Source organism: Oncorhynchus gorbuscha, linkage group LG13 (genome assembly GCF_021184085.1).
Source record: "Oncorhynchus gorbuscha isolate QuinsamMale2020 ecotype Even-year linkage group LG13, OgorEven_v1.0, whole genome shotgun sequence".
Lineage (NCBI taxonomy): Eukaryota > Metazoa > Chordata > Actinopteri > Salmoniformes > Salmonidae > Oncorhynchus > Oncorhynchus gorbuscha.
Genome location: NC_060185.1, coordinates 36,114,120 through 36,129,630, shown reverse-complemented (window position 1 = coordinate 36,129,630; position 15,511 = coordinate 36,114,120). Strand labels below are relative to the sequence as shown.

Below are 15,511 nucleotides of genomic sequence, written 5' to 3'. Positions count from 1 at the left end.
TCAGATGGAGTGATGGAAAGCTGACAGTTAGTGTGATAAGGGATCTGAGACCAGAGCACTACTCAGATGGAGTGATGGAAAGCTGACAGTTAGTGTGATAAGGGATCTGAGACCAGAGCACTACTCAGATGGAGTGATGGAAAGCTGACAGACCGGAGCACTACTCAGATGGAGTGATGGAAAGCTGACAGTTAGTGTGATAAGGGATCTGAGACCGGAGCACTACTCAGATGGAGTGATGGAAAGCTGACAGTTCGTGTGATAAGGGATCTGAGACCGGAGCACTACTCAGATGGAGTGATGGAAAGCTGACAGTTCGTGTGATAAGGGATCTGAGACCAGAGCACTAGTCAGATGGAGTGATGGAAAGCTGACAGACCGGAGCACTACTCAGATGGAGTGATGGAAAGCTGACAGACCGGAGCACTACTCAGATGGAGTGATGGAAAGCTGACAGTTCGTGTGATAAGGGATCTGAGACCAGAGCACTACTCAGATGGAGTGATGGAAAGCTGACAGTTCGTGTGATAAGGGATCTGAGACCGGAGCACTACTCAGATGGAGTGATGGAAAGCTGACAGTTCGTGTGATAAGGGATCTGAGACCAGAGAACTACTCAGATGGAGTGATGGAAAGCTGACAGTTAGTGTGATAAGGGATCTGAGACCAGAGCACTAGTCAGATGGAGTGATGGAAAGCTGACAGTTCGTGTGATAAGGGATCTGAGACCAGAGCACTAGTCAGATGGAGTGATGGAAAGCTGACAGTTCGTGTGATAAGGGATCTGAGACCAGAGCACTACTCAGATGGAGTGATGGAAAGCTGACAGTTAGTGTGATAAGGGATCTGAGACCAGAGCACTACTCAGATAGAGTGATGGAAAGCTGACAGTTAGTGTGATAAGGGATCTGAGACCAGAGCACTACTCAGATGGAGTGATGGAAAGCTGACAGTTAGTGTGATAAGGGATCTGAGACCAGAGCACTACTCAGATGGAGTGATGGAAAGCTGACAGTTAGTGTGATAAGGGATCGGAGACCAGAGCACTAGTCAGATGGAGTGATGGAAAGATGTAAAACCCTCAGTGGAGATCCAACAAGGGAACAGGGAAGTAATGGAGGATGACTGAAAGGGTCCTACTCCTCAGCATGTCACCAATAAGTGGGTGAAGACAATCTCCCATAGAGAGTCCTTCAGCTCTGGCACAGGTCTAATGGAGCTTGGTACACACACACACACACGTACAACGAGTACTTATATACACATACAGAGAAGAGTACACACACACAGTGTATAATACTCACATCCAGCCAGGAGGTATTGGTAATATTGCACCAGGTCAGAGGCCAGCACCAGAGGGTGGTTGGAGAGAAAGGGAGGCTGCAGCTCATTCCACAGTGGAGTCCTGTAACAACCAAACAACATAGGAGAGAAACACACAACTCAATTACAGAGACGAAAATATCAGGAGGTGTCCCAAATGGCACCCTATTCACCCTAGTGCACTACTTTTAACCATTCAGGACCCTTTTGGTGATCCACAATTACAAAATAGAGCTCTGGTCAAACAAAGGCTGCAGATTGAGGGCCAGATGTATAGAGCAGTGCCCCTGCTGGGTGTAAATAAACTGTGGTCCCTGGAGCCTGGCAGTACAGAGACAGATATAACATATGAAGGTGTGTATACTATAGTAGTTACATACAGTACTGTAGTGTACAACATGAACATCACATGTGTTTTGTCCTACATAGCGGTAGTCTGATCACAGAGAACTGGGCCACAGCAGCAGAACTTTATATCTGGTTCCAGCTGCTCATTTGACAAGGATGAATGGGATTCTGCAGCATAATATGTTTTCACTGTATCCAATATTCTTTTATAACTAGGTTATACATACAATATGTTAGAACATATATGACTCCTATAAAAAAAGCAGTTTACTATGATAATGTCACACACACTACTGTATAAATCACACACACACACAACTGTATAACTGTACAATATATTACTGTATGTAAATCTTCATAACATGAACCACAGTTTAACAGAGTGGGGAAAACTGTGTGTGTGTGTGTGTGTGTGTGTGTGTGTGTGTGTGTGTGTGTGTGTGTGTGTGTGTGTGTGTGTGTGTGTGTGTGTGTGTGTGTGTGTGTGTGTGTGTGTGTGTGTGTGTGTGTGTGTGTGTGTGTGTGTGTGTGTGTGTCAGTGGAGGCTCCTCAGAGAAGGAAGGGGAGGACCATCCTCCTCAGTGAATTTCATAAAGAGATGCATTTTAAAACATTGAAAGTTATCCTTTTTAGATAAAACTATACTGAAATATATTCACGTCACCAAATGGATTAAAACACACTGTTTTGCAATGAAGGTCTACAGTAGCCTCAACAGCACACTGTAGGGTAGCACCATGGTGTAGCCGGAGGACAGCTAGCTTCTGTCCTCCTCTGGGTACATTGCCTTCAATAGGAAACCTAGGAGGCTCATGGTTCTCACCTCCTTCCATAGACTTACACAGTAACTATGACAACTTGCGGAGGACATCCTCCAACCTATCAGAGCTTTTGCAGCATGAACTGACACGTTGTCCACCCAATCAAAGGATCAGAGAATGAATCTAGTACTGAAAGCATAAGCTACAGCTAGCTAGCACTGCAGTGCATAACATGTGGTGAGTAGTTGACTCAAAGAGAGAGAAGGACAATAGCTGAACTGTTTTCAACAAATTCATTTCTCAAAAATGAAGGACAAGCAAGAGCGTAAATTTTTTTCAGTTTCACTTCCTTAGCTAGCAAATGCAGCTGGCTAGTTCAGTTACTTAAACACCCGGCTCAAACAGAAGGATTCTATGTTAGCTAGCTGGCTATGACCATCCAACACAACACTAGAACTCTTCCAAGTAAAAGTGAGCTTTTGGTTTTATTAATGTATTGCCACCGGGGACCGCCGGTGTAACTGCTTAGTGACTATACATGTTACAGCATAATTGTAGCGGGTTTACTAACGCATGAGTTCTATTAGCCATGTTGATTAGGATGGTACTTTAGCTAATATGGGGACAACAATGTAGGCTGATGATTATGATTAGATATGCTAGATGATTATGATTAGATATGCTAGATGGTTATTATTAGATATGCTAGATGATTATTATTAGATATGCTAGATGATTATGATTAGATATGCTAGATGGTTATTATTAGATATGCTAGATGATTATTATTAGATATGCTAGATGGTTATGATTAGATATGCTAGATGCGAGTGTGCGAGGCGGTATGGAATGTGTCACTGTCATCTTAAATTTATCTCTCGACCTGTGTGCACCTACGTTGTAAAGTTTCATTCATAGGCTAGCTAGGTTGTTGCAACTTCATGATGGGTATAGGAAAATTAGAGTATCATGTAGCAGCCTAAACCTATCGATGTTACATTGAACTGGATGAATGGAATATAAATGGCAGTTATTCAATATGATGTAATAGAAATAAGGCATTGCTCATTAAAAAAAATGTCCTCCCTAATCTTAAACTGCACTGACCGCCACGTGTGTGTGTGTGTGTGTGTGTGTGTGTGTGTGTGTGTGTGTGTGTGTGTGTGTGTGTGTGTGTGTGTGTGTGTGTGTGTGTGTGTGTGTGTGTGTGTGTGTGTGTGTGTGTGTGTGTGTGTGTGTGTGTGTACGTGTGTACGTGTGTACGTGTGTACGTGTGTACGTGTGTACGTGTGTGTTAGGAAGGGTCAGTTACCTGGCCAGGCTCCAGCAGGCCCGTGGACATGTGTTGAGCTCCAGGGGTGTGTCATCGCTGATCTTCTGGGCCGTGCTGATTGGCCGAGGCTCCAGGACGTGCTCCACCAGGGTGCCATAGCAACTGAGGATGTAGAGGGACTCCACCACTGACCGGCTGGACTGGTCTGAGTAACAGGAGGTCAACAGGTCAACGTTACGGAGTAAGAGGAGCACGTTGTTGTGACTTAGCTAAGTGTTTTGTCTACTATGCCCAGCATCTCACTGAGTGGGTTCCTACTTCCCTGACCTTAATGTTGCGTCTACACAGGGGGCTAAGAGGGGTTGACACCCAAAGCAAAGTTTCCAGGACAATGGTATTTACGATTCTCCAACAGATTTTGAACTATTAAATGACCAAATGAAAACAAAATGAAAGTGTTTTAGTGTGATGATGGTTTTGGGGGAAACAGCTAGGATACTAATGCACTAGTGGGATCTAATGATGAGCCTTTACAGCCCCTCACCTTTCTCTCTCTTCATGTTGGGGTTGGTCATGTACCATGAGCGTGAGGCAGCAAAGACAGCAGCCACACAGAACTCTCCTCCACTGGACTTACTGGGGGAGATCTGAGGGAGAGGCTTGGCTTTGCTGCAGGGGGGGAGAAAAAGAGCGAGAGAGAGAATGAGCGAGAGAGAGCGAGAGAGAGAGAGAGAGAGAGAGAGAGAGAGAGAGAGAGAGAGAGAGAGTGAGTGGGTAGGAGAGCCCAGCCGAGGGGACACAGACACAGGGTACTCCTCTAAGAGAAGATAAAGGCTGGCGGTTTGAGTTGTTAGATGAACTAAAGCTGTAGTTAAAGAAAGAATGAGGAGAGAGAATTGTTGCCAAATGTTGTAGTGAGAATGATGCCAAATCTGGTTTGAGATATTAAGTTCAAACACTGCCACATCTGTGAACAGAAAACAAGCCAAGCTTTTAACACAATTACACTTCAGGCAATGTAGCAAAATAAATAGATGACGGCGACTTAAAATGAAGTACATTGGTAGCAAAATATATATATTTGCTCTGAATTGTCTCCAATTTCACTGTGCTCGTGTCTGAACAAATTATTTATGTACTGGTCTTTACTATTCAGCATATTAAAAACATCATTAGACCTAATACAGGATATTTCCTCCCTCATTCAATACAGGGTTCCCGCAGTCTGAACGGCATAGCGTGTGTGTGTGTGTATTCCCATGCCGGTCGATCAGGACTGCAGCTCTGTAGAGGATGTCCATGGTATTTTAAAGCCTGTGTTGCATGTGCTGCTAGTTGATTACATCCTTCCTTTAGTCATGAAGCACGCCATGTACACTCAAACCATTACAGGTTGGCCTGACCATGGACTGTACTGTACTGTGTGTGTGTTTGTGTATGTGTGTCCACACACTAATACACATGTGCCACGCACACACACAAACACACATGAATAGAAAAAAGTTTCAGCGAATACTTGAGGATGCCATAATGGTTATCACTTGCTTGAACACGTGCCTCGGATGCTGCTAGTCTTCCAGCTGCTTCCCCCAGTCTCACTTTGAGTTAGACGTTTGAGAGAATTTATTGGGAGTTATTGGATTATTCAGACATGTCAGGACCATTTGGATGAAAGAGAACACAGGAAAGGTTCAGTATGGTGACAGGGCTGCATATGCTATTGATCAGAGAACAGTAGCGGAGCAGCCTGGTATTATTGTCCAGCTCTATAACCAAGGTGGACAGTAAAACCCCCGGAGGAAGGGATGGAGGCTGAAGGGCCTGACACAGTCTGACACACTAACACAGTCTGACACTAACACAGTCCCACAGGAGAGGTTCACCTCTGATCTAACCACGAAGACCTCACTAACACATACACAAACTCACGCCAGCCCGCTTGAACATGCACAACCAACTGTACACACACATAGTCCAACATTTTGGAACACGAAAATTCTATATAATTAAATTATGTAATATTCAACAATTAACTTCAAAATAACCAGAAAATATAATTACGATATACTTTTCTCAAATATTTTCTATACTATGTACCCAAAGCTGTTCAATTTAATCCAGTGTGATGGCATACTGTCCAGTACTTGAACTCTTCTTGGCCTCTCAGCCTCAGTGACACACTAACAGGTGTTGAATGACCTGTTGTGGGCCTCAACTCTCCCTCCTCCTCTTCCCTTCAAACTGTCAGCAGCTCGTAAATTACTCCCTGGACGTGGGGGAGATGTTGAGGTCTTTGTTTAGCCGACACCGTGTGAAGGATGTTTCTGGGTAGAACGGGGGGTGCTCTAGACAGCGTTACTGGCTGTGTATTTATTAGTGTTGGAGAGAGAGAGTGAGGGTGAGGCTGGATAACCAAATATCTACAGTAAGCCATGGAAGCAGAGGAGAGATGGAGAGATAAGACTATGTCAGGATATTGCCTTGGCTAACTCTACATCCCTCTTGCCTCCTCGGTTCTGTCCATCTGTCCGACTGTCTGTCTGTCAGCGTGTCCAGGAGATACAGAGCTATGAAAACATGCAGAACCTCTGTCGGACGGCCAGGGGTCAGCCAACACAGCACACTGATTCCTTCTTACTCCGCCTTCCCTCTGTCTCGCTCTCCCTTATTTCTTCCAGTCACTCTCTCTACATTTTCTCTTCCAGTCACTCTCTCTAAGTTTTCTCTTCCAGTCACTCTCTCTCTACATTTTCTCTTCCAGTCACTCTCTCTACATTTTCTCTTCCAGTCTCTCTACGCTTTCTCTTCCAGTCACACTCTCTCAACCTTTTCTCTTTCAGTCACTCTCTCGACCTTTTCTCTTCCAGTCACTCTCTCGACCTTTTCTCTTCCAGTCACTCTCTCGACCTTTTCTCTTCCAGTCACTCTCTCGACCGTTTCTCTTCCAGTCACACTCTCTCAACCTTTTCTCTTCCAGTCACTCACTCTCTACGTTTTCTCTTCCAGTCATTCTCTCTCTACGTTTTCTCTTCCAGTCACTCTCTCTCTACGTTTTCTCTTCCAGTCACTCTCTCTCTACGTTTTCTCTTCCAGTCACTCTCTCTCTACGTTTTCTCTTCCAGTCACACTCTCTCAACCTTTTCTCTTCCAGTCACTCTCTCTACGATTTCTCTTCCAGTCACTCTCTCGACCTTTTCTCTTCCAGTCACTCTCTCGACCTTTTCTCTTCCAGTCACTCTCTCGACCTTTTCTCTTCCAGTCACTCTCTCGACCTTTTCTCTTCCAGTCACTCTCTCGACCTTTTCTCTTCCAGTCACTCTCTCGACCTTTTCTCTTCCAGTCACTCTCTCGACCTTTTCTCTTCCAGTCACTCTCTCAACCTTTTCTCTTCCAGTCACTCTCTCAATCTTTTCTCTTCCAGTCACTCTCTCGACATTTTCTCTTTCAGTCACTCTCTACATTTTCTCTTCCAGTCACTCTCTCTACATTTTCTCTTCCAGTCACTCTCTCTACATTTTCTCTTCCAATCACTCTCTCTACGTTTTCTCTTCCAGTCACTCTCTCTCTACATTTTCTCTTCCAGTCACTCTTCCAGTCACTCTCTCTACATTTCCTCTTCCAGTCACTCTCTCTAAGTTCTCTTCCAGTCACTCTCTCTAAGTTCTCTTCCAGTCACTCTCTCTCTACATTTTCTCTTCCAGTCACTCTCTCTACATTTTCTCTTCCAGTCACTCTCTCTACGCTTTCTCTTCCAGTCACACTCTCTCAACCTTTTCTCTTCCAGTCACTCTCTCTACGTTTTCTCTTCCAGTCACTCTCTCGACCTTTTCTCTTCCAGTCACTCTCTCGACCTTTTCTCTTCCAGTCACTCTCTCGACCTTTTCTCTTCCAGTCACTCTCTCGACCTTTTCTCTTCCAGTCACTCTCTCGACCGTTTCTCTTCCAGACACACTCTCTCGACCGTTTCTCTTCCAGACACACTCTCTCAACCTTTTCTCTTCCAGTCACTCACTCTCTACGTTTTCTCTTCCAGTCACTCTCTCTCTACGTTTTCTCTTCCAGTCACTCTCTCTCTACGTTTTCTCTTCCAGTCACTCTCTCTCTACGTTTTCTCTTCCAGTCACACTCTTTTTCTCTTCCAGTCACTCTCTCTACGATTTCTCTTCCAGTCACTCTCTCGACCTTTTCTCTTCCAGTCACTCTCTCTTCTCTTCCAGTCACTCTCTCGACCTTTTCTCTTCCAGTCACTCTCTCTCTACGTTTTCTTCCAGTCACACTCTCTCAACCTTTTCTCTTCCAGTCACTCTCTCTACGATTTCTCTTCCAGTCACTCTCTCGACCTTTTCTCTTCCAGTCACTCTCTCGACCTTTTCTCTTCCAGTCACTCTCTCGACCTTTTCTCTTCCAGTCACTCTCTCGACCTTTTCTCTTCCAGTCACTCTCTCGACCTTTTCTCTTCCAGTCACTCTCTCGACCTTTTCTCTTCCAGTCACTCTCTCCACCTTTTCTCTTCCAGTCACTCTCTCGACATTTTCTCTTTCAGTCACTCTCTACATTTTCTCTTCCAGTCACTCTCTCTACATTTTCTCTTCCAGTCACTCTCTCTACGCTTTCTCTTCCAATCACTCTCTCTACGTTTTCTCTTCCAGTCACTCTCTCTCTACATTTTCTCTTCCAGTCACTCTTCCAGTCACTCTCTCTACATTTCCTCTTCCAGTCACTCTCTCTAAGTTCTCTTCCAGTCACTCTCTCTAAGTTCTCTTCCAGTCACTCTCTCTCTACATTTTCTCTTCCAGTCACTCTCTCTACATTTTCTCTTCCAGTCACTCTCTCTACGCTTTCTCTTCCAGTCACACTCTCTCAACCTTTTCTCTTCCAGTCACTCTCTCTACGTTTTCTCTTCCAGTCACTCTCTCGACCTTTTCTCTTCCAGTCACTCTCTCGACCTTTTCTCTTCCAGTCACTCTCTCGACCGTTTCTCTTCCAGACACACTCTCTCAACCTTTTCTCTTCCAGTCACTCACTCTACGTTTTCTCTTCCAGTCACTCTCTCTCTACGTTTTCTCTTCCAGTCACTCTCTCTCTACGTTTTCTCTTCCAGTCACTCTCTCTCTACGTTTTCTCTTCCAGTCACACTCTCTCAACCTTTTCTCTTCCAGTCACTCTCTCTACGATTTCTCTTCCAGTCACTCTCTCGACCTTTTCTCTTCCAGTCACTCTCTCGAAGTTCTCTTCCAGTCACTCTCTCGACCTTTTCTCTTCCAGTCACTCTCTCGACCTTTTCTCTTCCAGTCACTCTCTCGACCTTTTCTCTTCCAGTCACTCTCTCGACCTTTTCTTTCCAGTCACACTCTCTCAACCTTTTCTCTTCCAGTCACTCACTCTCTACGTTTTCTATTCCAGTCACTCTCTCGACCTTTTCTCTTCCAGTCACTCTCTCGACCTTTTCTCTTCCAGTCACTCTCTCAACCTTTTCTCTTCCAGTCACTCACTCTCTACGGTTTCTCTTCCAGTCACTCACTCTCTACGTTTTCTCTTCCAGTCACTCTCTCTCTACATTTTCTCTTCCAGTCACTCTCTCTCTACGGTTTTCTCTTCCAGTCACTCTCTCTATACGTTTTCTCTTCCAGTCACTCTCTCTACGTTTTCTCTTCCAGTCACTCTCTCTCTACATTTCCTCTTCCAGTCACTCTCTCTCTACGTTTTCTTATTCAGTCACTCTCTCTTTACGTTTTCTTATTCAGTCACTCTCTCTCTACGTTTTCTTATTCAATCACTCGCTCTTTACGTTTTCTTATTCAGTCAATCTATCTCTACATTTTCTCTTCCAGTCACTCTCTCTCTACATTTTCTCTTCCAGTCACTCTCTCTATACGTTTTCTCTTCCAGTCACTCTCTCTATACGTTTTCTCTTCCAGTCACTCTCTCTACGTTTTCTCTTCCAGTCACTCTCTCTCTACATTTCCTCTTCCAGTCACTCACTCTCTACGTTTTCTCTTCCAGTCACTCACTCTCTACATTTCCTCTTCCAGTCACTCTCTCTATACGTTTTCTCTTCCAGTCACTCTCTCTACGTTTTCTCTTCCAGTCACTCTCTCTCTACGTTTTCTCTTCCAGTCACACTCTCTCAACCTTTTCTCTTCCAGTCACTCTCTACGATTTCTCTTCCAGTCACTCTCTCGACCTTTTCTCTTCCAGTCACTCTCTCGAAGTTCTCTTCCAGTCACTCTCTCGACCTTTTCTCTTCCAGTCACTCTCTCGACCTTTTCTCTTCCAGTCACTCTCTCGACCGTTTCTCTTCCAGTCACACTCTCTCAACCTTTTCTCTTCCAGTCACTCACTCTCTACGTTTTCTCTTCCAGTCATTCTCTCTCTACGTTTTCTCTTCCAGTCACTCTCTCTCTACGTTTTCTCTTCCAGTCACTCTCTCTCTACGTTTTCTCTTCCAGTCACTCTCTCTCTACGTTTTCTCTTCCAGTCACTCTCTCTCTACGTTTTCTCTTCCAGTCACACTCTCAACCTTTTCTCTTCCAGTCACTCTCTCGACCTTTTCTCTTCCAGTCACTCTCTCGACCTTTTCTCTTCCAGTCACTCTCTCGACCTTTTCTCTTCCAGTCACTCTCTCGACCTTTTCTCTTCCAGTCACTCTCTCAACCTTTTCTCTTCCAGTCACTCTCTCAACCTTTTCTCTTCCAGTCACTCTCTCGACATTTTCTCTTTCAGTCACTCTCTCGACATTTTCTCTTTCAGTCACTCTCTACATTTTCTCTTCCAGTCACTCTCTCTACATTTTCTCTTCCAGTCACTCTCTCTACGCTTTCTCTTCCAATCACTCTCTCTACGTTTTCTCTTCCAGTCACTCTCTCTCTACATTTTCTCTTCCAGTCACTCTTCCAGTCACTCTCTCTACATTTCCTCTTCCAGTCACTCTCTCTAAGTTCTCTTCCAGTCACTCTCTCTAAGTTCTCTTCCAGTCACTCTCTCTCTACATTTTCTCTTCCAGTCACTCTCTCTACATTTTCTCTTCCAGTCACTCTCTCTACGCTTTCTCTTCCAGTCACACTCTCTCAACCTTTTCTCTTCCAGTCACTCTCTCTACGTTTTCTCTTCCAGTCACTCTCTCGACCTTTTCTCTTCCAGTCACTCTCTCGACCTTTTCTCTTCCAGTCACTCTCTCGACCGTTTCTCTTCCAGACACACTCTCTCGACCGTTTCTCTTCCAGACACACTCTCTCAACCTTTTCTCTTCCAGTCACTCACTCTCTACGTTTTCTCTTCCAGTCACTCTCTCTCTACGTTTTCTCTTCCAGTCACTCTCTCTCTACGTTTTCTCTTCAGTCACTCTCTCTCTACGTTTTCTCTTCCAGTCACTCTCTCTCTACGTTTTCTCTTCCAGTCACACTCTCTCAACCTTTTCTCTTCCAGTCACTCTCTCTACGATTTCTCTTCCAGTCACTCTCTCGACCTTTTCTCTTCCAGTCACTCTCTCGAAGTTCTCTTCCAGTCACTCTCTCGACCTTTTCTCTTCCAGTCACTCTCTCTCTACGTTTTCTCTTCCAGTCACACTCTCTCAACCTTTTCTCTTCCAGTCACTCTCTCTACGATTTCTCTTCCAGTCACTCTCTCGACCTTTTCTCTTCCAGTCACTCTCTCGACCTTTTCTCTTCCAGTCACTCTCTCGACCTTTTCTCTTCCAGTCACTCTCTCGACCTTTTCTCTTCCAGTCACTCTCTCGACCTTTTCTCTTCCAGTCACTCTCTCGACCTTTTCTCTTCCAGTCACTCTCCACCTTTTCTCTTCCAGTCACTCTCTCGACATTTTCTCTTTCAGTCACTCTCTACATTTTCTCTTCCAGTCACTCTCTCTACATTTTCTCTTCCAGTCACTCTCTCTACGCTTTCTCTTCCAATCACTCTCTCTACGTTTTCTCTTCCAGTCACTCTCTCTCTACATTTTCTCTTCCAGTCACTCTTCCAGTCACTCTCTCTACATTTCCTCTTCCAGTCACTCTCTCTAAGTTCTCTTCCAGTCACTCTCTCTCTACATTTTCTCTTCCAGTCACTCTCTCTACATTTTCTCTTCCAGTCACTCTCTCTACGCTTTCTCTTCCAGTCACACTCTCTCAACCTTTTCTCTTCCAGTCACTCTCTCTACGTTTTCTCTTCCAGTCACTCTCTCGACCTTTTCTCTTCCAGTCACTCTCTCGACCTTTTCTCTTCCAGTCACTCTCTCGACCGTTTCTCTTCCAGACACACTCTCTCGACCTTTTCTCTTCCAGTCACTCACTCTACGTTTTCTCTTCCAGTCACTCTCTCTCTACGTTTTCTCTTCCAGTCACTCTCTCTCTACGTTTTCTCTTCCAGTCACTCTCTCTCTACGTTTTCTCTTCCAGTCACTCTCTCTACGTTTTCTCTTCCAGTCACTCTCTCTCTACATTTCCTCTTCCAGTCACTCTCTCTCTACGTTTTCTTATTCAGTCACTCTCTCTTTACGTTTTCTTATTCAGTCACTCTCTCTCTACGTTTTCTTATTCAATCACTCGCTCTTTACGTTTTCTTATTCAGTCAATCTATCTCTACATTTTCTCTTCCAGTCACTCTCTCTCTACATTTTCTCTTCCAGTCACTCTCTCTATACGTTTTCTCTTCCAGTCACTCTCTCTATACGTTTTCTCTTCCAGTCACTCTCTCTACGTTTTCTCTTCCAGTCACTCTCTCTCTACATTTCCTCTTCCAGTCACTCACTCTCTACGTTTTCTCTTCCAGTCACTCACTCTCTACATTTCCTCTTCCAGTCACTCTCTCTATACGTTTTCTCTTCCAGTCACTCTCTCTACGTTTTCTCTTCCAGTCACTCTCTCTCTACGTTTTCTCTTCCAGTCACACTCTCTCAACCTTTTCTCTTCCAGTCACTCTCTACGATTTCTCTTCCAGTCACTCTCTCGACCTTTTCTCTTCCAGTCACTCTCTCGAAGTTCTCTTCCAGTCACTCTCTCGACCTTTTCTCTTCCAGTCACTCTCTCAACCTTTTCTCTTCCAGTCACTCTCTCGACCTTTTCTTTCCAGTCACACTCTCTCAACCTTTTATCTTCCAGTCACTCACTCTCTACGTTTTCTCTTCCAGTCACTCTCTCTCTACATTTCCTCTTCCAGTCACTCACTCTCTACGTTTTCTCTTCCAGTCACTCACTCTCTACGTTTTCTCTTCCAGTCACTCTCTCTCTACATTTTCTCTTCCAGTCACTCTCTCTCTACATTTTCTCTTCCAGTCACTCTCTCTCTACGGTTTTCTCTTCCAGTCACTCTCTCTCTACATTTCCTCTTCCAGTCACTCTCTCTACGTTTTCTCTTCCAGTCACTCTCTCTCTACATTTCCTCTTCCAGTCACTCTCTCTCTACATTTCCTCTTCCAGTCACTCTCTCTCTACATTTCCTCTTCCAGTCACTCACTCTCTACGTTTTCTCTTCCAGTCACTCTCTCTCTACATTTTCTCTTCCAGTCACTCTCTCTCTACATTTTCTCTTCCAGTCACTCTCTCTACGTTTTCTCTTCCAGTCACTCTCTCTACGTTTTCTCTTCCAGTCACTCTCTCTCCACATTTCCTCTTCCAGTCACTCTCTCTCTACGTTTTCTTATTCAGTCACTCTCTCTTTACGTTTTCTTATTCAGTCACTCTCTCTCTACGTTTTCTTATTCAATCACTCTCTCTTTACGTTTTCTTATTCAGTCACTCTCTCTCTACGTTTTCTTATTCAATCACTCTCTCTTTACGTTTGCTTATTCAGTCAATCTCTCTCTACATTTTCTCTTCCAGTCACTCTCTCTCTATGTTTTCTCTTCCAGTCACTTTCTCTCTACGTTTTCTCTTCCAGTCACTCTCTTTATGTTTTCTTATTCAGTCACTCTCTCTCTACGTTTTCTTATTCAGTCACTCTCTCTTTACGTTTTCTTATTCAGTCACTCTCTCTCTACATTTTCTTATTCAATCACTCTCTCTTTACGTTTGCTTATTCAGTCAATCTCTCTCTACATTTTCTCTTCCAGTCACTCTCTCTCTACGTTTTCTCTTCCAGTCACTTTCTCTCTACGTTTTCTCTTCCAGTCACTTTCTCTCTATGTTTTCTCTTCCAGTCACTCTCTCTTTACGTTTTCTTATTCAGTCACTCTCTCTCTACGTTTTCTTAATCAGTCACTCTTTCTTTACGTTTTCTTATTCAGTCACTCTCTCTCTACATTTTCTCTTCCAGTCACTCTCTCTCTACGTTTTCTTATTCAGTCACTCTCTCGTTATGTTTTCTTATTCAGTCACTCTCTCCCCGTTTCTCAACCTCTCTAACACAATACCCGCATATGACTGATATGGTGATGGGAAACTCAACAAATCCTGTTCCGTTTTCTGGATCTCTCTTTAACAGAGTACATGATAAGGGAGCTGGTGAATGGTTAGGGGAGGGAGGGAAAGAGGGTTGGGGTATGTGTTAGTCATTATAGAACATGTAATCTCACTTCACTGCTCACTGTGATTTGTGTGTGTGGTGTCTTTGACAGTTCGTGGTGAGAGTGATGGAGTCTGTCGGGATCTTCTTTAGTGAGGGGTTTCATCTCTCCAACATTCTACTTCTTCTCTCTCTCTTACTGGAAAAAAAATGTGGTCAACTGGTTTCAATATCCCCAGGAAACACAAATCCTATTCCAGTGGCTTGACTTTGGTTTTGGGGTGAAATCTCAGGCTGACGCGTTTGCCACACGGCGCTGTGTGTGGTGTGAAGGAAGGTATTTTATCTCCCACTTTTCACGGTTGTCTTTGGATGGAGGCCGGCTTGAATAATACATCAAGGAATAACATTCAATAAAAATGACATGCTTTCATGCATTGAGGGGAAAGACCCAGTGACAAATTAAAAGTGTAAACGGCTCTTATGGCACTGTGGCTGAGAAGACTGCTGCATGACTCTATGCTGCAGGGCTGGCCTGGGTACTAACACACACATATGTACGCCTGCACGCATGCAAGTGCGCACACACAACAGACTGTGATAAGCTCTCCTTGTGGCGACACCATACTGATCAGCTACTGCAGATACTCTACATATTTTCTCTATGAAGAGTACAGGGTTACCACTGTCTGCTAATGGGAGTAGGATCACAGCTTGGTTCTAGTAGGAATGACCGCAAATGGTTATTCATCTCAGTTTCAAATGATTACTTTCCCCTCTGTCTCACTGGAAGTGTTGAGGTTTTCACCCTGCGACAGACAGACAGACCCAGACAGACCCAGACAGACCGACAGACCGACAGACCGACAGACAGACAGACAGACAGACAGACAGACAGACAGACAGACAGACAGACAGACAGACAGACAGACAGACAGACAGACAGACAGGACAGTACTCTGGACAGTACTCTGGACAGTACTCTGGACAGTACTCTGGACAGTACTCTGGACAGTACTCTGGACAGTACTCTGGACAGTACTCTGGACAGTACTCTGGACAGTACTCTGGACAGTACTCTGGACAGTACTCTGGACAGTACTCTGGACTCTATACGGTACAGAGGAACCGGTCAGGAAAGAGAAAAAAGAAAGAAAGGTGGAACCCAGTATCAATAAATGACAATAAATAAATAAATACACCACGTGGGACAGGAGAGAGGGGGAGATGGATGGCACTAAACAGAAGCCAAATCCCTCCTCCCACCACGAGATGTTATTTTGTGCTATTGGGAAGACTTCATTTTCTCTGCAACTTTAATTCACTGAAAAGACTACTCGTACGTCATTTCCAATTTTCATTTAACAAAT

At 44.4% G+C, this 15,511-nt stretch overlaps 1 protein-coding gene across 6 annotated transcripts in view; it reads right to left on the bottom strand.

Annotated features, from left to right (window-relative positions):
- Positions 1–15,511, bottom strand: part of LOC123992809 (BCAS3 microtubule associated cell migration factor-like) — a 384,557-nt gene that overhangs the window by 217,439 nt on the left and 151,607 nt on the right. For all 6 annotated transcript variants that reach the window (XM_046294341.1, XM_046294336.1, XM_046294339.1 and 3 more), the window contains 3 exons: positions 4,250–4,374; positions 3,745–3,910; positions 1,305–1,405 (listed from right to left, as the gene is read on the bottom strand). In XM_046294341.1, coding sequence (XP_046150297.1) covers positions 1,305–1,405; positions 3,745–3,910; positions 4,250–4,374 — 392 coding nt within the window. The remainder of the gene's footprint in view (positions 1–1,304; positions 1,406–3,744; positions 3,911–4,249; positions 4,375–15,511) is intronic.